The sequence below is a fragment of the Topomyia yanbarensis genome, unplaced genomic scaffold (assembly GCF_030247195.1).
Source record: "Topomyia yanbarensis strain Yona2022 unplaced genomic scaffold, ASM3024719v1 HiC_scaffold_20, whole genome shotgun sequence".
NCBI classification, from domain to species: domain Eukaryota; kingdom Metazoa; phylum Arthropoda; class Insecta; order Diptera; family Culicidae; genus Topomyia; species Topomyia yanbarensis.
Window position 1 is genome coordinate 189,148 of NW_026683382.1, and position 23,139 is coordinate 212,286.

The following is a 23,139-nucleotide window of genomic DNA, read 5'->3' on the forward strand; positions in this document are numbered from 1 at the left end:
CTACACTCAGGGGTGATCGTGGAACTTCAACGACACAGTGGGAAAGTGTTTTCTTATCTAATTCTAACTTGTTTTGATCGAATAACGTCTAGCGAACAGACTTTGGAGTTGTGAGAGCTAGTCCATACAGGGTGTCGAGCTCGTTTTCAGCATATTCATTTAGTCATTGTATTAATTTTATTCTTTAAGAGCTATGCTGATGTCGTTTTTAGATTCAAACCAATCTAGGTGCGCTCTGATGTTTATAAAATTCATATAAGTTTCGACCGATGCTAGAGTGAATCTGATCCACAATCAAAATCAACATTCGACTCTGTTATATTTGTTAAATTAATAAATCTGAATGGTAGGCGCTTTTTATCTGCCACTTTATCTACTTGATCCTAAGTTCATAGAACAATGACCTCTTTCCGAAACAAACGTAAAAAAAAGTTTAACCCTTAAATGCATTTGGCAACATACCCAATTCTGTGATATAAAGCCTCAACAAGAGGTGAACATTGCATCCATACCGAAAAATCAGTACCAAAAAAAGAAATGAGTTTCATGCATTTAAGGGTTAAGTCGAATAAACAATACATTTTTTGTTCATTTTATAAAACACCTCATTATCTCATCGCTTCTGCAATTATATTTTATTTCTTTGTGTTTATTTTGCAGGTAAAAAGAGTTCTTTTGCAACGGCTTTTCAAACCTAGAGAAGGCGCATTCGGTATGTTTCGTATTATAGTTATTCAACATTTCATCCTCTCGTGTAATCTTAACCTTAAAAGAATTTATCCACTGTATTTTCCCTACATAGGTTGTAACAATTAATATTCCTCATTATTATTTTCTACGTTGTAACAAATGCCATTTTTGTTATGGTAATTAGCAGTCTATAGAAAGAACGACATAACTGGAATTCGGCGAAACAAAAACTTAGAAAGTGGCAATTCACACATCCGCTCACTTCCCGCCTCGATCGGCCTCATATTGCTCAGATAAATTATGCAGCAGGATTCATTGATTGTAGTTGTTACGAAATTGTAATGGTCTTAACGGGACTGGGAAAAGTCTGGCAATCTCGGACATTTTTTCTACTTGCTAGGTTCCTGCTGGCTGGTAGCTGCTGCCCGTTTCACTGCCCGACCACGAATGTTTTCCATCGTCTTAAGGGTGATATTCCGCGAGAGGGTCGGCGAAACCAGTCCAATCATATCGATACTGAGCTGGAGCAACGAGTGCGGATAGTACCCGGTGGTGTGCCGAGCGATTCCCAGTGTACTGAGGGCACTGGAGGCGAACGTTTTTGGTGAGCACACCATCCAGGTGGCTCGGCGAACTTTAGACATGTTAGTAGCTACCGGGCCGGGCAGTACGGACTGTACCACTACACCGTGTTTGGCATATTCCGTTGCCAGATCGTCACTGAATTTGTCGACGAACGCTTTTGTGGCTGCGTACACGGTGAGCATCGGTGCGGGAATAACGGCCGACATGGACGATATGTTGATCACTACACCCTTTCGGCGTTCCACCATACCGGGCAGAAAGATTTTGCACATGTGCGTGACGGAGAAAATGTTGCATGCGATTAAACCGTTGACAAACTTCGCCGAATCCGGCAGGCTGAGATAGTACTCCGGGTGGCTGTAGCTGATACCGACGTTGTTAACCAGTACGCCGATCTCCAGGTCGGCCGTTTGGGACTCGATCGTTTCGTAGATCTCCGGTCCGGTACTGAAGTCCACTGCGATAATTTTGGTGTGGACCTTCGATTCGGTTTCTGTGAGTTAGGAAGAAAAGAACTGTTGTTAAAATTTAAATTTTTTTCGGGGGTACTGCGGGTGGAACTTACCAATTTCGTTCGCGACATCCTCCAGCTTGGAAAGTGTCCGACTGACTAGTACCACGTTCAGGCCCTTCTTGGCTAGCTGCGTTGGATGGTGGGAGTGATTTTACATGGAAAAGAAATAGGTTATTAGAGAAAACGAACATAATGCGGTTGCTGTTGCTGTGTAATTAAGGGTAGCTGTTTTTTTGCAATCTAAAGGCAAGTGTAGAGACCGTCGTTGCATAGTGCATTTCGCTTTTTCCGTTACTAAACTTTCACCGACTAATGGGCTGGCTTTTTTGCTTGTTCGTATGTGGTCATAAATCGGATAGACATACACTGCCTATAATCCGTCCCGTGTAGATGGGAAATCCCATAGAACAATAGGACTGATTTACGATCATGGACAGTACAGGAGGGTGTCATTTTGCTGCTTAAACGCGATATTCAGGGTCATGGTTCGGTTTAACCCTTAAATGCATACTGTTGCCATTTGGCAACATACCGAATTCTGTGATATAATGTATTAACAAGAGGTTAGGGTGGGGCATTATTATGTAGAAAAACGTAATCCTAACCACTTCAACCGAGCACAGCACTTTTTGGTTCCATTTGGGGTCCCAAATAACTGTGCAAGATTTGAGGTCAATTGGTTTTGACCCGGCGTAGTGCATTGCGTTTGAAATTTGTATGGAAATTAGCATGAGAAAACCTACTTTTTTGCATTTTCAATTCTACAGACTACAATTCTTCCTGCAGTATGTCAACAAATAGATAGAAGTTTAGTCCAGGATATGCTGAACAACTTTGCTGAAGGTTTTATGGTGTTAGAGTGTCTCTAAAACAAATTAGAGCTGTTCAAAGTTCGATAGATCGAATTAAATGCCAAAAATCTTTTTTTTGTCCAACACTGCGGGTATAGCAATGATATTTCACGCACGGTAACATAGAAACACTCGAACCCATTGCGATCACGCTAACGGGAAGGAGAACGCTTTATATCTTATCAATTTATAAACGCCGTCTCAAACTTGAACATACAAACGCTCGCTTCCACACGATCATGTAGTCTCCGCGCCCCACATTTGAACCATACATTCAATATCTCACTGATGGTGTCAATCAATACTACGAAAGGAATTTTCAAGCGAGCTATAACTGATAATTGTCTTCTACCACTTATGTGAATAGTGGATTCCAACGCAAGAGATTTTTGAATAAATAACATTGATAGAGAAGTAGGGAAAACCGAATATTTTAAAACCATAATGTTTTAATAATCGACGAAAATAAATTCAAAGTTTTTATGAAAGTGAACTGTGATGAGCGAGCGATTTTTTGGGTTATAAAAATATAACGATAGGCGTAAATTCGTATCTCAAGCTGAAGGTAATTGAAGTACCCCAAAACTTAAAAAAACGGTATCTGACCTAAGGAGTTACATAGCGAACGTACACCATGAGCTAAGTAGGAAAAACCCAAACGAATTCCCCAAATTTGAAGTTAAGTTAGAAAATCTGGGAGCTAAATGGCTCAGTTGATGACAAGTCTGATAGGAAAGCAGATGTGAGCAGATTGGAAATAATGTAAGTAAAGTTGGTAAATGGAAAGAGTGTTATATGGACAGTCCCGTTTCATTGTAATTTTTCACCGAACAACAACTTAAACATGTAAACAGAATAAAACGGTGATCAAAGCTGAAAATGAAATCAATACATTTGCTCGTGAACTATTTCACGAAATTAGGAATATTATTCATGAATCTTCTCAATCATCTTGAATTAGTTCATGATTTCTATTCTATTAGTCACAATTCAATATCTGTGCTCGCGAAATAATTCACAATATAAGGGACGGGTTACAAAATACACGAGCATGAACATGGTCAGTCGTGACCATTATACTAAGAATCATGAACCAGTTCACGAAAACATATTTTTATTTATTTATTTATCGCCTTCGAGCAAGCTCGTACAGACTTGAACTTAAATACTAATTACTTATACATACAATCATTATATCTTTAAAAAAACGGATAGAATTATTTTGCACAAACCAAACATTTATGAATTAGTTACATATTTTATCCAGCAGGTTCCCAGACAGTCGTTCGATTTACAAATTCCCGAAAACAAACTCCTTTTGACCATGTTGACGGGTTTAACGCAATCTCCGTCAAATTGGCATCAATGCCAACTTTAAACGAAACGAAAGGCATCGTCAACACGTTCTTCCACTGCGGTACTAGTTTATTCACCACGACTGTCTCTATAGCACTCCCCGTTGAAACAGCAACCATCTCGGCAATTTCTCGTTCACTGACAGTATTTTTTATTCTGGTAAGAAAGATCCAGCATCTCTCAGAAGGCGTTCTCATTGTCTTACTCGAAGCTGTATCTGTTTTCGAACCATACCGAAGCTTTGTCGAAGATAATGGTGATGAGATAGTCGAATTAACAATTGATGTAGAGGCTGGGATATTGCAATTCGAGTCTGTTAGCTCTGCTAAAGTTTCCTTAACCCATTATAACCCAGGGGTTTCAAAAAGTGAGCCAAAAGCAGTGATATCTTCAATTCCACCAAAAAATGTATCAAAGATTATGGGAAAAATAAAATCACCGCTTAAAATGATTTTGAGAATGAAAATTTCTCGTGCAAAAAATTTCGTGCGCTTAAATAAAAACAACAAATTTTAAGTTGTTTGACATATTTCTTCGGATTTTCTGATAGAAAACACTTCTTTTACATCTGTAGGGGCGTTTTGTCACATATTGGAATTATTAGCAGGAATTCCAACAATAAAATTCAATTAAATGTATTGCTTACTTTTCAGCCGCCATTTGCCCCAACTATACACGTTTCAAAAATGTAAACAAAATTATAAAAAATGGCAGTTGTCTTTTTTCGCAATGAAATATGAGGTGCAATGATCCCATTAGTGCAATAATAAAGTAGTTAGATGCCAAAATTCTGCAGTAAATACGCGTTAAACGATGGATAGTTCTGCGTATGAAATTTCATACGCTAGGATATAATGGGTTAATGCTATTCATCTGATGTTTTAGTTCAGAGATTTCTTTGTGCAAATTCACTTCAAGTTTTTCAGCCTTCGGACTCTGCTCGACTATAGCGACAACGGAAGACTTAGAGGAAAAAGCTGCAATATCAAGCAATTTTCGCTTGTCCCGGAACACTTCCATGTCACGAATATCACACATCATCTTTCCGCATGCCATGCAAAGCCACCAGATGCTATTACTGCTACTATATATTTCCTCAGAAACTGCGAGATCGGCACATTTTAAGTGGTAAATATCGCATCCTTCTGCGCAAAATCCTTTACAAGCGATCGTTTTTTCATCGTATTCTATTTTGGTAAAACATTTGTTGCAAATCATTTTCTAGTAGGCAGTCTCCAGCTCAGAAAATAGCAACAGAAGTAAACAATACCACTTCGTCGTCAAGCTCTGTGTAGATATAATCACACAATGGAATTACTGAATTCCATCCACTGATTCACGAAATTCCACTTCAACCATTAGCTACTCGATTTAGAGAACGATTTAAACAGTACAGCAATCAGTAAGATACAAATTAACTTGAGAAATTGATCAAAATTCACAGCGTTGGGCAGAAAACAACAACCGATCAGATACGATACACATACACATGAAACATATTGCATGATTTTGTGAGATATGTCACGACCACGCATGTTCAGATGGGACTGTTATACTAGGAATCATGAACCTATTCATATTTCGACGAATAATATTTCACAATCTTGTGAACTATTTCACTAGCAGGAATGATGAGTCGTGACTAGTTCGCTAGGAATCATGAATCAGTTCATGTATACATGAATATATGATTTTGTGAATTATTTCGCGAGCACAGATATTGAATTGTGACTAACATAATAGAAATCATGAACTAATTCAAGATGATTGAGGAGATTCATGAATGATATTCTTTTTGAGGGAACACTCCGTAGAGTGTATTTGTTTGCGCAACATAATGCTCACCACTGTTCCTTGATCGCTCATAATTTTCGAAAATTTTTGCTTGTATTTTGGTTGGCAGGTTTAGATTGATTTTTTTTTATTTTGATTATACATTTTAACCTTAGGGTCATTCGCCTCTTTTCGTGTCACAGAAATATCTTTTTTGGAAAAATCTGTAACCCTATGTGCGGGGTTGGGAATCGAACCCAGGTGAGCAGCGTACAGCTATAAATAGGTGATTTGAATTGTTTGTGAATTAATGGTAGGGTTTACTGCCGTTATAAGCTTAATTGTCCCATGTTCTATGGGATTCCCTATATACATGGGACAATTATGCGTAGAACGGCAGTTTAGTTAGGTCACATTTCTGCTCCTGCTGCCAAAAACGTGTGCTGAATTTGCTACTCAACAAGCGAAGGCTGACACGGTGATGGAAGGCGGGATGGTTTTTTACAGCATGCGGAAGGAGGTCATCGAGGATAGTCAGTGAGATTTTTGGGCCGTGAGGCGAGAACGACGTTGTGTGCTGCTAAATCCGGTGATTCGTCACCAATGTCGCTAGGGACGTTCCAACAAATGAGACAAGTTCACCTCTCTAGCTAAAAGTTAGGGATCGCTGCCGGAGAAGCCCACGTAGCATTTTCGGAGAACGCGACCGTTGCAATCCCGGCCGGTCGGAAGAGACCTTCCGCCTTTCCTGCCACAATCGTAGCAGCAGCAGCGTGACTTTATAATTTTTATTTAAATATATTTTCTTAGTTTTTGGTGTGTATACGATAATCCGAAAGTTTTGGTAGAAGCAGCTAGGCTGCCCTGACAAACAGGGTCCGACAGGCAATCAAGAACACAAGTAGTGGGAAATCGCTACTTACAATTTGTGAACTGGTTCATGATTCCTATCATAATAGTTACGACTGATCATTCGTACTCGTGAAATAGTTGATAAAATCATAAAATTCATGGTTTCGTGAACTAGTTCATGATTCTCAGTACATGATTAACGATCTTTATTACCGATATCTAAATATCTCTAGTTGTTTTCAATTTCAACTCTGTATGTGGTCATGAATTTTTCACGGGAACTATTTCACAAAATTTGGACCTTTCCATGAAGTTATGTTCAGTTGCTTTTTTATATAGTTATGTCCAGCTGCTAGCGAGTAGTAATAGCCGCGAGCAGCCAATACTAGAAAACTATTAGGACCTCGAACATCGTTATTCTTTGATAAAGTTCAGTGTGATGTCCGAACAGAAAACAAAAACTGCACTGAGTACATATACATTATAGAGCCACAAATCGTGTTTGTGATATAATTCAGTCACACTTTAATAATCCAGTTCATATTGTCACGTTACTCCGAGTAAAAAATCCGATAGTACCCAATTGCGAAATTGCGAAAATCAAGATAAAACTACTACTTCGTAACTAGTACTAATTTGGGTACTAGTTTAGATACATCCTCTAGCTAGACACCCAGATGGTGCTAGTTACTGACGAGATGAATTCGAAACACAAAAAAACAAAACTTAATTAAAATTAGATCTTGTGCCCTTAACGCGCAAAACGGTTTAGTCCAATTTTTATTCATTAAATTAAAACTGCTGATATCATGAACAAGAGTCAAATTGCTCCACGCGTCAAATTCGAACGAAAGCTCGAGAATAAAATACAACGATAACGTGGAAATAAACTACAAAAAGCGTGAGTAGGATCCTGAAATCATGAACATAATTCACGCCACTCGTGACTAACATATCAAAAATCGCGACTAAGATCCTGTAATCACGAACATAAGTCATATAAGCCTCCTTGTGACTAAAATATCACGATAGCGTGAATAAAAATGATTAACGTCGTGACTAAGATCCTGAAATCGTGAACATAAATCACACTCTGCTCGAAAAATCCGAAACGAAACTTGTGAATAAAATATCACGATAACGTGAATATGAATTACGAAAATCGTGAAATCATAAGCGTAAAAGGTGTCTGACATTCACTTGCATCACTGAAAAAACGCTGTAGAAAACAAACCCTTTGGATCTTTTCTCTTAAAAATTTGAGTGGAAGTAGTCACTATATTTTGGAAAAAAGGCATTACCCGAAAATCAACATCGCGAAATGATTTTGTGCAAGCATCTGGAAAATCCTCGGGACATCGGAAAAAAAAACTGAGTAGTGTAGTCAATGGTGAGCCGTTTGACTAAATGTTACTACCAAACTCTGGGCATCGAACGAAAGGATAAATCCGGTCAGAATGGATGCTCTATTAGAGATCAGAATCACAAGCGTGTAGTGAAAGCATTTAAGCGGAATCCCAATGCTTCGGTCAGGGATGTGGCCAAAAATCTGTTGAATCTGTTTACGATGTTCGGTCACAGAGCCAAGGACAGGGAAGGACTGCATACGTAAAAAGTGCTGAAGGCTCCAAATCGTGACGAACGGCAAAATATGGTGGGAATGCCACGGGCCCGAAAACTGTACACCCAGACGCTGACGAAGCCTCATTGTCTCATCGTGGATGATGAGACTTACGTAAAGGCGGACTTCCGGCAGCTTCCAGCGCTAGGGTTCTTTACCGCCCAGCACAAGTTTGATGTTCCGGAGGATGCAGAAACTTTCAAAGTATGCTAATAAATAGATGGTTTGGCAAGCGATCTGTTCATGTGGCTAAACGGAGTGCACCGTTCGTGACTACTGGGAATGTACACGGGGAGATCTACCTCAAGGTGTCTCTACAGAAGCGTCTGCTTCCTCTGTTGTAGCAACAGGAGGGCCCTACGATCTTCTGGCCGGTTCTAGTTTCGTGCCACTATTCAAAGCCAACGGAGTCAATTTTGTACCCAAGGGCATGAACTTCATTCATTTCATGAATTTATGAACGGATTTTTTTTTTCATGTACCGTTTTCCAAATAGCCAGCTCTAAATTTGTTAAAATTTAGTTTTTAAAATATGAATATCTTGCCAAAAGATCTTACACAATGCATTCACTGTCGTGTATCTAAAGCGACAAATGCCGATGTTATTTTTGTTATCCAAGGTTCTAGTGACTGACGTTTGTCCTGTCGAAGTGCTGTTAACCGGTTTTAATTAACCTGGACCCACTGGATAGGAATACGCAGTATAGCTACAAAAAGACGAAAGTGTCCTGTCATTCCCTCTGTACAAACACCCGTGATAGCGGGACAATCCATTATGCAAACCATCGAAAATGATTGAGGAATATTATTCGACTCATTGTATCCAACGAACCAAAAAAAATTAGGAACGATCAGTAACCGTTGAAAATTATACAAGAATATTAATCGACTCATCGCAACAAACTATCAAAAAGCTGAACGGAAGGACCAGTAATCACTTAACATAGTTTTACCTTCGAACAAAAAAATGTAAGGTAGAACAAAGTAAACAGGGAATGTTGAGAAAATTGTACGTCATTCAGTCATAATTTAAGGAAAGGTTCGTAGGGTAAACCCGGATTCCGGAAAAAAAACCTTCTCGTTGCTAAGGCGACCATGCGAAAATACCTGCACCTTCTATCGACAGATCATTATGAGCTAGCAAAACGATCGCAGTAAAAACTCTATTACCGACATTGAACTTCATAAAGCTTGCACTACGACGGTTCCGGTATTCACCGTGCGAACACGCACAATTTACGACCAAACCCCAGTGGTAGTTTGCACAAAAGCCCTCTCTAGTCTACCGACGGCAACCGGTCGGGGGGCGCACGGGTAAGTATGCAAATTGGAAACCACATGCACCCGTGCTAAGTGGCAGAAATCAGTAAGTCGATATTACGCAGTAACTGTGAGTAAATATGTGCGGAAGGGAAAAAGTAAGCAAATACCAACCGTCCGACGACGATGAAAGTTCAAAACGTTTTGACTGGTGGAACGGAACCTATTTACATTTCAGACACCCGGCGATGCCGAATCAGAAGATACTTACAGCTTTAGCGTAGGCTTTGCCAATTCCATCCGTTGCTCCGGTGACCACTGCAAGTATACAAACATAGGAAACGTGATTAATCAGAAGAAAAAAAAGAGGAACGAATGTCGCTTGCTAGGATGGGATCTGCATTATCGATCAAACGGTTAATTACGATGCGGTTACGCGGGAGAATTGCCTTGAGCTGCAGGAAGGTGCGCAAAGTTACTTGCTGGTTAGCTTTATTTGCATCAAAGTGGTGTTTTGTATTCGTGCTTCCTGCTCGAAGTATCAGTTGTCAGACTGCAGATGTGGACAGAGCCGTTGATGTAATTCTCACACAATAGAGTTAATAATTTCTAAAGACTAACCCAATCAACGGGGATCGTAAAAATACCGAGATTCAATTTGCGCGACAATCGTAAAAAAATGTCAATTTTTGATCGATCACGATGCGCTTATAACTGCATTATCCATTTACCTACTATCACATTATTAGCTAGTGATGCACCTGAACTCTAATAGGTGTCCGTCGTCCCCTGTTGGTAATCGGCTGTAAGTACCTACAGGTTAACTTGATCATCATTACGTTCGGGGTGCCCTTGAACCGGACCCTGTCTAAGCTTTTAGAACTTTAACGACAGATGATCGACACATCGAAGATTATATTGATTGCAAGTTTCGAGTTTTCCTCGGTAGAATTATCCACACCCACACACACGCACACTCGGATACAATGTACGTAGTCGCGGAAGTAGTAATCAGAGCAGGCGTGTTGTTTTTGCGCGTCACTCGATCCCCTTGTAGAACTAGTAGTGGGAAAATTAGTATTACTTAACGCCGTAGTATAGTATAGTCATCCAATTATTAAGATGGAGCCGGTTGGATAAAAATTGCCTATAGGTGTCAAGTGGTTGTCAAGGGAGGTAGCCAGGCGCAAAATACTTTGAACGTATTTTTTGGAAGACGCCTTGGCAAAGACCTTGAATATGGGTAATTGAAATTGCTGGATACTAATTAAAGGATTTCCGTATAAATTATACAAATTACACGATACAACGGTTTTTTGTCTACGGGGAAGCACGTTGCCGTTTCGTATGAATAATATTTTTCATATTCAGCATTATTCTGCATTATGACGGATTTGCTTTACATTATCAATGAAGGCAGTACATTTAAATAGCAGACTGGTTTGATTGAACCATATTCATTGTGTGTGTGGACGTTTTTATAGAAACTGCTTGCAATTATTTTAACGTTTCCTTTAAGCGTTGGATCGGTTACGAAACCATGACGGGCTGCTATTCTCGTTCTTACCCTTTGGACTTCATCAAAATTCGGGCTTGTTACTGAAGAACTGGAACGCGACCAACTACCACCGAAAGTGCGAGTGGCAAAATATTTAAATTCCATTTCCCTAACGAACGAAACAGGTCTCACCGTCGTTCGTACCGTGCCAAAATTACGAAACTATGCGACCTAATGGTTACGTGACTCCGTGCTGGCGTTCAACTTTTGTTGACAGCTTAGTCGGGGCATACTGCGTCGAGCATTAATTTGGGCTTAGCATTTTTCGGTCGTGTATCCGATAGTTTATAGGTTATTGGCAGGCCAGTGGCGTAGTTTAGTTTTAGAGCTCGGCTAATTTTAGAAAGGTTCTAAATTCTCCAATAACAAAACTTTACAAAAAAAATTGATCTTGTATATTTTGATGCGAAATGAAATTCGTTTCCATGATTTAAAGATGCGCAATTGGAGAGGTCCAATTATCATTGAATTAGTCTATTGTCCATATGTTCACCGTCCTCACTGGTCTACCCATCCACACTACTACTGAATGGCACCTTTTATACATGAATAGTTTAGACCGGCTTACTTCAATTTTCGTATGCCGAAACTTGGAATAATAATTGATTATTTGAATATATTCAATAAGCCGACGACGTTTGACACGTTCGACCGGCGTGTGTATCCCGTTTTGCGGACACTATCAAAGTGGAGTAGACTGTAAATATAACCTGCGCGTAGTCAAGGGGAGATTAGGCAGTAAAACATTGCCGTAGGCAGATTTTCTGACGCCCTTGGTGGAATCTCACTTTTGCTCCTTTCTGTTTGGTGTTTACTTTGGACTTCTTTGATAGTTTGTGATATCCTATCTAAAGCAAGTAAATTACAGTACTGACGACAAGTATTTTACAAACGACTATCGCGTCTACATACCCGCCTACAAAGTTGAGATCGACGACGTGATTACCGAATCGAGTTTGTCAGGCGTAAATCTGCGGAAGCACGGCATTGGCTGTAGCGATAAGGCTCGATGTGACAATTATGCAGAGAATCATAAGGATGACTTTGGCAATCCTGAAAAGTGTGCCTATTGCGGGGAGAGTTCACATGTCCAATTACCATGCCCCGCGTATAAACAGCGCCCGAGGAATCTAAAGTAAAAAATGACACTCGAAGCACTCTTGCGATCTGATTGGTGATTTTTTTTTATTACGGTGCATATTATTAGATTGTAATTACCAGTCCAAGTCCCTTCGCGACATACCAGTTATGTTTTTTGCCATAAAAAAAACTAAAATTTCCCACCTTGTATATCGAATTGTTTTCCTAGTTTTAAGATTGTTGTTAAATTTCTTATAAAAACTTGTTCCCCTCCGCATATTAAAACTTATGTTCCCTCTTTTGTATATTAAACTGGATTCCTAGTTTTAAGATAGTTGCAAAATAATTCAAACAAACTATTGTATCCCACTAGTTTTAAAATAGTTGTAAAAATTTTCCTCTTTTATAAAAAATTTTTCACATTGTAACCTTCTAGTTTTAAGATATCCAAAATGAACTGAATAAAAAATGCGCTACGTAAGCTTACCTGGACCGCATTCCCTGTTCCATCATATGAGGCATGTTGCATGCCAATTAACATACAAAACCTTGAAGAACGCCGCGAAATGGCAATGATTTGTATTAATAATATTTTTTGTAATTTTCTTTATTAGGGGCTTTAACCAGATGGTCATTCGCCCATAATGATATTATTTCTCAACGCGTACAATCTACGTCATTTATTTCACAAGCAAAATTTTATGCCGTTATTTAAGCAGATTTAAGACCCGGTTAATCGACGGATGTTCTAATAATTAAAATTATGAAAAATAAGACCTTACTATGTCCAGAAATGAATTAAAATTATCTTTAAACCGTGGAGATGAAGAATAGCACGTATGTAAACAATGAAAAATATTTTTTGTGGTCCTACATATGTTTGACGAACTAAATAAATAAATAGGTTAAATTCATAGGTTGATTTCACGTTGACTGTAAGTGTGATCAGCCATATCTTTTAACAATCAAACCGATGAATATGATTGAGTAATTATCGGATTTTTATATCGTGAATATCTTAGTGATAAAAATGGCGACTACTACAGATTATCGTGATGAAAACGAAGACACCAAAGGAGTGCGGCGGGGGCACGTTAGGTACTCATTCTCACGTACTCCTTATTCTCGACTCTCTAAAAAGTGAACGGTACCCGGCAACCAAATATAAGTTCATCCTGCATCTAATGTTTCAACTATCTCCGAAATAGTTGAATTTACCCCTTGTGTACGAAGTGTTGCCTTAAGTCGTGAGTTTCACAATAAATAAAATTGACTTATACAAATACAAATATAAATATTTTGTGGGAACGGCTAAAATTGAATAATTTTAGCTTCTGATGTACAAACTGGCATGTAGCCAGAGGAGGTGTGCTAGGGAGCACTAAGTTAGTGTTGGATTCTGATGAGACAAAGTTGAAACACAAATTCCATAACTAATACACCAAATTTTCTACTTAGTGCAGACACATTGGTTTCCACCCAAATTTTTCTCCTGTGGGGAAAAATGTAGTAAAGTGTATATTGCATTGAGTTGCTTAGCCAAACCAATGTTTCGATTTCAACAGTTCTCATGGGTTTAAAATGAACTCCTTTTCTTGCACGACATTATGCTTGACAAGGGATTTGCTCAGGAACAAAAATGGTGTCTCCATTTTTAGAGCTAGCGTCAATCCGACGCTAGCTTAGTCCTGGCACTAAGTTAGTGCCAAATTCTGATGAGACAAGGTCGAAATGCAAATTCCATAACTAATTTCATTCAAATATTTTATAGTTTTACAATACACAAAGGCAAACTACAGTCATCTTAGTCTTCATCATATGATTAAAAAATCTAACAATACTGCCGAAAAAAATGAAAAGATAAATGTCTTATTGTAATAGCATTTCTCTATCACACAACCTTGGAAGCAATTCTTAGGCTTCGAATATATTTGTTCCACTGGTATGAAATCTATAATAATTCAGTGACCTGCGCGAATTTATTGAAACAAGCACTCATTCATTCACTTCCAAGCTTATTGAAATTTTTCACGCAAACAATTTTTGCATGACATAATTTATAAATTATTTAGTTAGACTTACCCAGATATTGAGAAATTCTGGAACAGAATCTCTTCGTACAATGATAAAATTGCGTGCGTCGTATTCGAATTGGATATGCTCCCTTCATCAGCACAGTCAGTTTTGCGTGACGCGGGACTCAAATAGTTTCAAATGAATTGGAAAAAGTGGCCCCGCAAACCTACTCATGCATAACAATGCGTTTTTTGTTCGCATGTTGCACATAACATAGGGACACTTTTATGAATAATTCACTAACATAATAGAGGAATGTTCATTCCACTGAAAATATACATATAGAAAAGCCGCCGCTTCATGGCTGTAATGAAAGACGCAACAATTCACAGCCTCCTAAAATTAATTCTTATAAAAACTAAGAAGTTAGTTGAAATTTATTTTCAGTTGGTAAAATTACCCCCTGCCATATCTTACAATTGTTTTACGGTCAAAAAAATCCACTTACTGGTGAGTAGATATCATCATCTCTTACGAGATAAAAAAAAACAATAAAAGACAAACCAACGCCAAAACATGCCGAAAAACTGCGCTTATGTAAAGGTATGTCTCCTACAAGTGCAAACCAGTTTTCACCTGCAGGCTGGTTCGGTAGGTGGTAAGATGCTTGAGCGGCTTTCGCCGACCGAAAATGTACCCCAGAGGCTTCAAAACCAAACCAACCGCCGTTGTTTGTGTTGGTAGAGTCTCAAGCTATTTACTTATTGCTGCTGCAGCCAGTTCAACGTGTTGTCTTCACGATGCGTGAACGAAAGCGAGAAAGGTTTTCGAATTGAAAATCAAAATGAAAAACACCAGCGCACTTCGACGGGTCCACATTACAATTTGACCAACTTTAGACCCATATGCAGCTGCTTATGTCATAACCGTGGTCATGCGATTATTATTCTGCCAAACCAGCTCTAGTTTCGCAAATAATTGACGAAGTGGCGGGGAGGTTGGTTGCTGTTGTCAGTCTGAACCCGGTTCCGTACAGTGACACAAATTTAACAATTTATTTTGCCTGAGGCTACACGTTGTTAACTACATTCACAGTTTTTTCTGTAATGTCACAGACTTATTTTAAAATTTTTGGTCACAGATTATGTTTCACAGAAGAAAGATTTTTGGCATTTTGATGAAAATTTCGCCGATTTTCACAGATTTTTGAGGATATTCCGATTTTGCACTGATTTTTTTGGAAATTTCACACGGATATCCGCAGATTTTTCTTCAGTTTTTGGCATCACAAATGGTAATAAGATTTTTTTTGATCGAAGCACAGATTGCATTCCTGGTCGTTTGAGAAGGATTCGAAGAAATTTTGTTCGATTTGAATACTTTTGACAGGTCTCGCGCTCAATTGAAATACCACTGACAGATAAATGGTAAACAAAAAATTGGTACTTCGAGTCTTAATGTAGTTCGTTAGTCAAAACGTACTGGTTTGGCAGTAATTAGGGTTCAGAACCTACTCCGAGGCCAGGGATGGGATTCGACTGACTAAGGACTTACATTTTGTCCGTACCAAACATCTCGCTCTGATCCAGTACTAATTACTTCCCTTCTTAAGAGAATTTAGGTTATGTGGTTTTTCATTGCTGGTGTACTAGTCATTGGCAGTTATTGAAGCAAGAGATGTTAGTTGCTGTTCTGCAGTCATAATCGGGCTCGATTTAGGTGATGTTGATGACGAAAGACTTTCCGAAAAGCATCCCTGTGACTCAGAGTCAGTCTGAAGGCGAAACGATATACCTAAATGCTTCATTCCACGAGGTGTCTTCCCTCGGATGACACCATAACCAGGCCTTAGCTGACGCCCGCGCAGGCATTCTTTTCGAACAGTAAATTAGTGCGGAACAGGTTTAGCTGGATGTCAATAGATACCTAATCTTAAGAAAATTCTACCGTTTCGATTCGAATTCTGGACATTTTTGTTGACTATTAGCATACGCATAATGTGGACTATTTTTAACTTTCAGTTTAATTTACGGAACAATTTTCGCCGAATTGAACTCATTAAATAATTCAATATAGTTGTAAATTGAATACTATAATCACGATTAAGATTCCAAAAATTATTTTAATCATGATGTTTTTCAAAGAAGTATTTAATTACAAATGTTGATAGTATCCAAAATTTGAAGCAGTCGAACATTGGACTACAAGCGGTACGTTCGATTAAAATATAAACAGAAAATCGTACTACTGTTCTAAATGGGGGTAAAGTTGCGGCTTGAAAAAGAGTTTGAAATGGTTGAAACGTGCCGTGACTGAGCACATTTTATGCTAAGTAGCTGAATAATCTTACAATGTTTATGTGAACGTTCGGACTGGATTCGCTCTCTTCTATACTCTCAATCGATGCAAACTGGAGATCGGAACCACTTTAGCTGGGTTATTTTTTCACGTTTGGATCATCAAGTTATTTGGAAAAATTTAAATGCAATGTACAGGATCTGCAGAGGTGAACGTCCCGATTATACTTGATCTAGTGAACGAATTTTTTTCGAGACAGTAGTTTCTTTTTAGAAAAATTCGCACCAAGAATCTTGATTGATGATATTATAATGGAAATAAATTGTTCAAACCGAAGTCAAAATATTGGATAGGTAAATGTAGCTCCCGGTCTGTTGTAAAGTAATTGTTTTGCTATGCCATGGAGTCAGGTTTCATAAACGCTGGGTTTCATTTTTATAAATTAGTCATACAGTTTGTGTTTCGAGTTCGTCTCATCAGAATTCGACAGCAACTTAGTGACAGGACTAAGCTAGCGCCGGATTGACGCTAGCTCCGAAGATGTAGACTCGATTCGTATTCCTGATCAAAAACCTAGTTAAGCGTGATGTCCCGCAAGAGAGGATGTTCTGTTTAAGCTGATGAGAACAAATGAAGTCGAAACTTGATTTGGCGCTTAGCAAACCATTGCAATTAAGCACTATGGTATTTTTTTTATTATAGAGGTTTAAACCTTAGGGTCATTTGACTCTTTTCGGGTTAGAGAAATCTCTTTTGGAAAACTTCCTATCCCTATGTGCGGGGTTGGCAATCGAATCCAGGTGAGCTGTGTACAAGGTAATCGATTTACCAACTACGTTATGCCCGTCCCCACACTATGCAATATGTTTCCCTAAGAAGAGAAGTTTTGGTAGAAACCAAGCTGGTTTAATTCCGGTGCTAGCTTAGTCTGGGCACTAAGTTAGTGTCGGATTCTGATGAGACGAAGTCGTAACGCAAAATCCATAATTAATTTAAATATGGTTTTACCCATTTTTCTCCTTAACGGAAAAAAATGCTTTCTACCAGAACTATTCTCCTTAGAGAGAATTTAGGGTTCATTTGTATGTTTTCAATCAAGAAAAAAATCTTACAAACCTCGATTTTTTTAAATTTTGATTATAGATATTTTAACTTTATGATCATTCGCCTCTTTTTTCTGACAATAGAAATCTCTTTTATAAAAATCCCTTACCTTATGAACCCAGGTGAGCTGTGTACAAGGTAATTGATTTACCAATTACGCTATAACCGCACCCTACAAACCGTAATCATGTGTCCTCTTGACATAACTTTCCAACAGTTTAATAGTTTAATATATGTTCCTATGCTGGATGAGAATGTTGACATACAAGTTCCTATTTTATGACCATTTCCCAGAAACTAAATTCTCCAGAAAACTATTACCTCGAAAACAGCAATTGTTGGGAAACCATATTCCAGAATATACCCCCTTGCTTCTTCGCAAAAGCAATCAAGCTTAGTTTTTATTAATATTGAAGTTGTAGCACGATGTCATGGGTATCTTTTATATATCACGAAACTGGATACACGCAATGCTTAGTAATCGGCATCTGTGCTCATCTTTATGCCAAATAGAGATAAGGAAACGGAGTGTCTGCGGATATCCTCAAGGTGGTGTGCTGTCACCACTTTTATGTCGCCGATGGTTTGTTGAGAAAACTTAATGAGCTTGGGTTTCCGACATGTGGTTTCTGAAACAAGAAGCACTTTCTTGTCCATTCCGTCTAAGGGTTACCGGGCTCTGGATCGTGCAACTAGCCACACAAACTGTGGTCCCAAAAATGAAAACACAAAATGGTTACTTGGGATGAGCATATACTTGCCCCGGAGTGACGTTACACTCACATGCAGTTTTCCTTTTTTTCAAGTTAAGCTGTACTTATTTACTTTCGAGGTAGTGCCTAGGATTAGAGATTCTTATTTGATGCATTTCATAGAGTTGAATGAAATCAATGAAGCTTAAATTTTCTGGTTGGTGGTCCCGGTTACAATGAAAATGCCGCTTTTCAAGCCACAGGTACAGATAGCCTATTAGATATTTCATACTGAACTTCGACAAATTTTCTTTTGTTTCAAAATGTCTAACTGTTCCCTCTTCCTTCTTCCGATTTGCCCCTAATCAAGTTAGTCGGCCAAATTTTGATCGTAACACTTTATGGTACACAACTACTTTATGTAATTGTTTCAATACAATTCACCGCTTCACACTGACCGCTTCCTCATTTCGTACCGATGAAAAATTCACAAATACATCACTTGTGAGCAGCAAACAAACAAAAAGACTAGTGGAACCACTCCGCTATAGCGTGTACTTGTACGCTATAGAAACGGCAAAGTTTCGTTACCCCTGCAAGTGAATTGAGTGAATCACAACATCAACTTGGCCTATTGTGGGAGAACACAATCGCGATTGATTTTACGCAGACCCTTCTTAGATCTACAGTGCACGGGGTGGAACAATTGGTCATGCTGAAAATGGAAGGAAGTGTCCTACATACAACTACATCATACGTGACAATTAGTACTAATAACGTTCAACTCTTTAGCTGAGGCAGAAAGCTTCATAGCGAAGAACAAAATCCAACACGACGTCGAACATGAAAACTTCACAGCCAAGATGCCCATATATATGGAAATTGATCTGACAGAAATTGTCCCACACGATAGCATGGATTATATCAAAAGATTCATGGAGAATTATGACACTGAGAGAAACTTTTTCCCTGGTGTCCTCAACCTTGTCTGACAGTGCGGGTAGTTCTTACTTCCCTATCGAGGGTAGATCATCTCAAGATGTTCACTGGGCAGACGTACCAGTTCTGTAATCAGAAGAGGGTACACTGCGGTAAGTCATGCGCCAAAACAACCACAGAAACCGGCACCATCAAACAGCCTTCAACATCTGTTTATACACCACAGACAGCTGACAAAAAAATAAATACCGGACAAACAATATTCCACGGTATCCCAAAAACCAATAGCTAACATACCCAGGGAAGTATAAACAAAAAGGATGACGGCTATACCTGTTAATCGAAAACACAAAAAGCACTAAACATCTAACAGCGAAAACCAAAGCTGCTCTATCGACGAGGATATGGATGCAAATAAGAGCGAGGGAAACGAAATAACAACCAACAGAGGGCAAGCGATGCTCCCCACCGAGAAATAAAAAAATAGCTTGATAAAAACAATGATAACACTTCAATTATTTGTGTATTAAGCTTCATTTAAATTTTTATATGCATTTTTATCATAATAAGCATTTGGATGAAAACAATCTAAAGGAAACGATTGTTACGATTTTGGTTGGAAGAAATTGAATTTTCGGCGAAAATATTTTTTTTAGTTTTGCTACTTTATGGCAAACCATTTTTCTGGGTTCTGGTTCATCGTGAAGAAAAGTTTTCTGAGCTTTTGTACTTGTTGGAGTTTCGTTTTCCGGGAATTTTTGTATTTCTAGGAAAAAAGCTTCGGCATTTTACTTTCTGGGAAACGCTTTAAAAATGTGCAAGTATTAGCTTCTAACTTTTTAAGAATTCGTCACTTGTTAAATTTCCATAAAACTTTTGTTTCTTTAGCACTTCCGCGCTGATAATAAAAAAAATAACGCGCCTGAAGACCCAAAAACCCACCTCAAAACTAGTCAATAATGCAGATCGCTACCGAAGAAATAGCTCTTACAAGCTACAATACTCACGTGCCCACTGTCCCATTTCCTTCAGCTTAATCCCCGAGCCGAACACTTTCGGCCCGAGCAGGTTCTCGTATATCCAGGGAAACACCTTCCGCAGCAGTTGAACCGAAACGACGAAGACGCAAACGCCCCCGAAGATATCGTAGGCGTTAACCATTTTTCTCCTGATGGGTAGAATTTTGACTGAAAATAATATCCCCTGGTTCTAGCGGTGATTCGGGCTGGCAGTTCGCCAATTTTATGAAAAAAAGACGGCACGTAACAAAAACAATTAACAGTCACTTGAATAACACACGCGCAGGGTCGGAGGCGATGCCTACTGTTCTTTTGCACCCGATCGATGATCACACGCACGCGAGGTATCAATCGCGCACACGCACACGCGATAGAGACCCGACGCGATCCGATAGCTGCAAGCGGTGATTGCTAACTAAACAGAACTATCGTTTGGAATATTGGCGTCGTTGGGTTGGGGATGATAGAACAAACGATCGCTGAAATGTTCCCTTCGGCGTCGACGTCGCTGTAAGCAGTGTGAAACCAACACAAAAACTTTCTTTTCCAATCGAACGATCGGCGATAATTGCGCAGAACCCGTTTTTAATGTATTTACTTCTTTATATACGCGTACTGTTAAGAGAAATATGACACAAAAAACTGCACCTGAAGTTTGCGGTCAAAGTGAACCTGATCTGACGTCTGGTAAAGCTGGCGGTCAACTAAAAAACGGATCGGCTCGACCGTCACCGAAAGAGGCTTTACCTAACCTGAAGGGAAGCAGTTACCGTGCTATCGTGGACGAACGTAAAAAACGAAACGCGGATGGAAAGAAAAATCAATCAAAATGCAGTCCAGCTGTACGTGTGTTTATCGTTACGCAGGAGAAACTGACGGCACAACGGGGCATCTCGCCATCACCAACACAACCCCAATGATTATATACACATGCGGTGAAACGATGAGTATTTAACAAAATTGCTATTTCACTCTTATTTTCGTTTGAATGAAGAAACTTGAAAATGCGATCTGCTCACCTTTGTGTTAAGACGAAGAGATGAATGAGTTGACGAACACTAATCCGGAAACAATGGATGAGACGAAACGAACGGCACGCTGCGCGATGGTTTTCGGGGTTATGTCACTTTCTTTCGGTTCGATCGTTTACATATCTCGTTCTGTTCACGGATGCGACACGACTGTAGCTGTTTAACGGTATGCGACGTTCGCTTACAATGCAGTAACCAACCGGACGAAATGAGTGCCTTATCGAATGCAAATCGCAAACCGGCCACGGTGGCAGTGTGTTGGGTTGGAAGCGAAAGCATAATCTTTCCCCTACTTTCATCGGAACATAAACTGAATGATGGCTGGTGTGCAGTATTGAATAGGTTGTTGGAAATGAAAAAAAAAATAAAATTGATTCTACATTAACGTGTGTGCATCAATCGGTTCGATTCCGGATCGTAAAGGGATTTGATGAAAGAACTGCAAGCAAGTCATGTGCGGGCTACTGCACTCTTGTACGAACACTTATATCGCCTAGTGTACTCAATTGAGAGAAAAGCTAGCCGGTTATTGAGCGCATGCGCTCGTGTAATGTGCTCCCGTTATTTCACCTATTTATCACGCCGGGAGTGAGTGAGCAGTCACATGTCCATGCAGTCGCGCTGTTGTGTTGAATGCGATGTTTACGATGGAAATACGATGGTACGCACGGCTCACATCTCATTTTGTGTCAAGTTTGTCCGAAGAGAAAAGTTAAGGTGAAAATGAAGTATCACTGCATGATTACACTGGCTCACAATTACACTCAGTTTTTTACGCGGATTTTGAAATTTACGCTGTTTTCATTTACGCGGATTTTGAAATTTACGCGGATTTTGAAATTTACGCGGTTTTTGAAATTTACGCGGTTTTCATTTACGCGGCCTGTACCCCCCGCGTAAAAAAACCTGAGTGTATTTTTTCTTTCGTATCGTAGTTCGATTTCCCTTAAATTTTGCCCACTTGAACTCGAAGAAAATATTTCTTTTTAATCATAGCGCTTTTGAGTGTTATATATTTCGACTTTTTTTTATCCGATTACGTTACTCGAACAGGTGAATTGAAGATTTTAGAGGTTTCTTCGTCTTTTAGGGACATTTTGGGGCACTCAGGTTTTTTGCGCGGTATTTTTTACGCTTTTTACGCGGTTTTCATTTACGCGATTTTAGATTCACGCGGTATCCATCAACGAGGTTTCCATTAACGCGGATTCTTAAATTTACGCGGTCTTCATTTACGCGGACTTTCATTTATGCGGATTTTGGAATTTACGCGGCCTGTATCCCCCGCGTAAAAAAAACCCTGAGTGTATTTCGATTCTGCGACAGAGTTTGACGAGGAGAAAGGTAGGGTAAGCAGTTCTGTGATTTAGCATTAAATTTAAAAAATTTGGTGGACAATCTAGTGTCATGAATTTTCCCGGAACTTTTCCAACTCAATGTTTTTCCCCAATACAGCCTTGATTCGCTGGTTGGGCTGGTCAGATTGATTACCAAAGTAAATATCACTATGCTTGCGAAGCCAAAACAAGTTTCGGTTTCATTATTTCTCATCAGCTTAAACAGAACTCCTTTTCTTGCCACTGCGAATTTAGATCACAATATTTCATCTTTTTAAACTTTTCTGAAAGAAATCATTTTTGAACAAAATCACGAACTTTTGAAATTTATATGTCCGCTTTTCTGCAGTCATTATAGTAACAGAAATTGAAAACTCTATAAACTCTTGAATTCAAGCAATGTCAATAACAAGCTTCCAAATCCAGAAAATGGTTGAATTTGATGAAACGACAGAAGTTTTTGAGAACAAAATTTTATGATGACGCTGTTTCCGATACACATAAATGCATGTACGCTTTGAGCGTTTCAAAATGTACGCTCGGAAAAATATTCTGCATCGCTT

The 23,139-nt window shown here is 39.0% G+C and overlaps 1 protein-coding gene across 3 annotated transcripts; it reads right to left on the bottom strand.

The window, feature by feature from the left end:
- Positions 1-750: 750 nt before the first annotated feature.
- LOC131694925 (very-long-chain 3-oxoacyl-CoA reductase-like) lies at positions 751-21,471 on the bottom strand. Of its 3 annotated transcripts, none has more exons than XM_058983462.1 (5): positions 21,228-21,471; positions 20,197-20,357; positions 9,774-9,820; positions 1,841-1,916; positions 751-1,768 (listed from the first exon to the last, which is right to left on the bottom strand). In XM_058983462.1, exons 2-5 carry the CDS (start codon positions 20,348-20,350, stop codon positions 1,080-1,082), a joined length of 966 nt encoding a protein of 321 aa, XP_058839445.1. In that variant the 5' UTR covers positions 20,351-20,357; positions 21,228-21,471; the 3' UTR covers positions 751-1,079. The 3 variants fall into 3 exon arrangements, with proteins under 3 accessions (XP_058839445.1, XP_058839443.1, XP_058839442.1); XM_058983460.1 differs by having other exon boundaries at positions 20,197-20,376; XM_058983459.1 differs by having other exon boundaries at positions 20,197-20,414; positions 21,228-21,468.
- Positions 21,472-23,139: the final 1,668 nt, after the last annotated feature.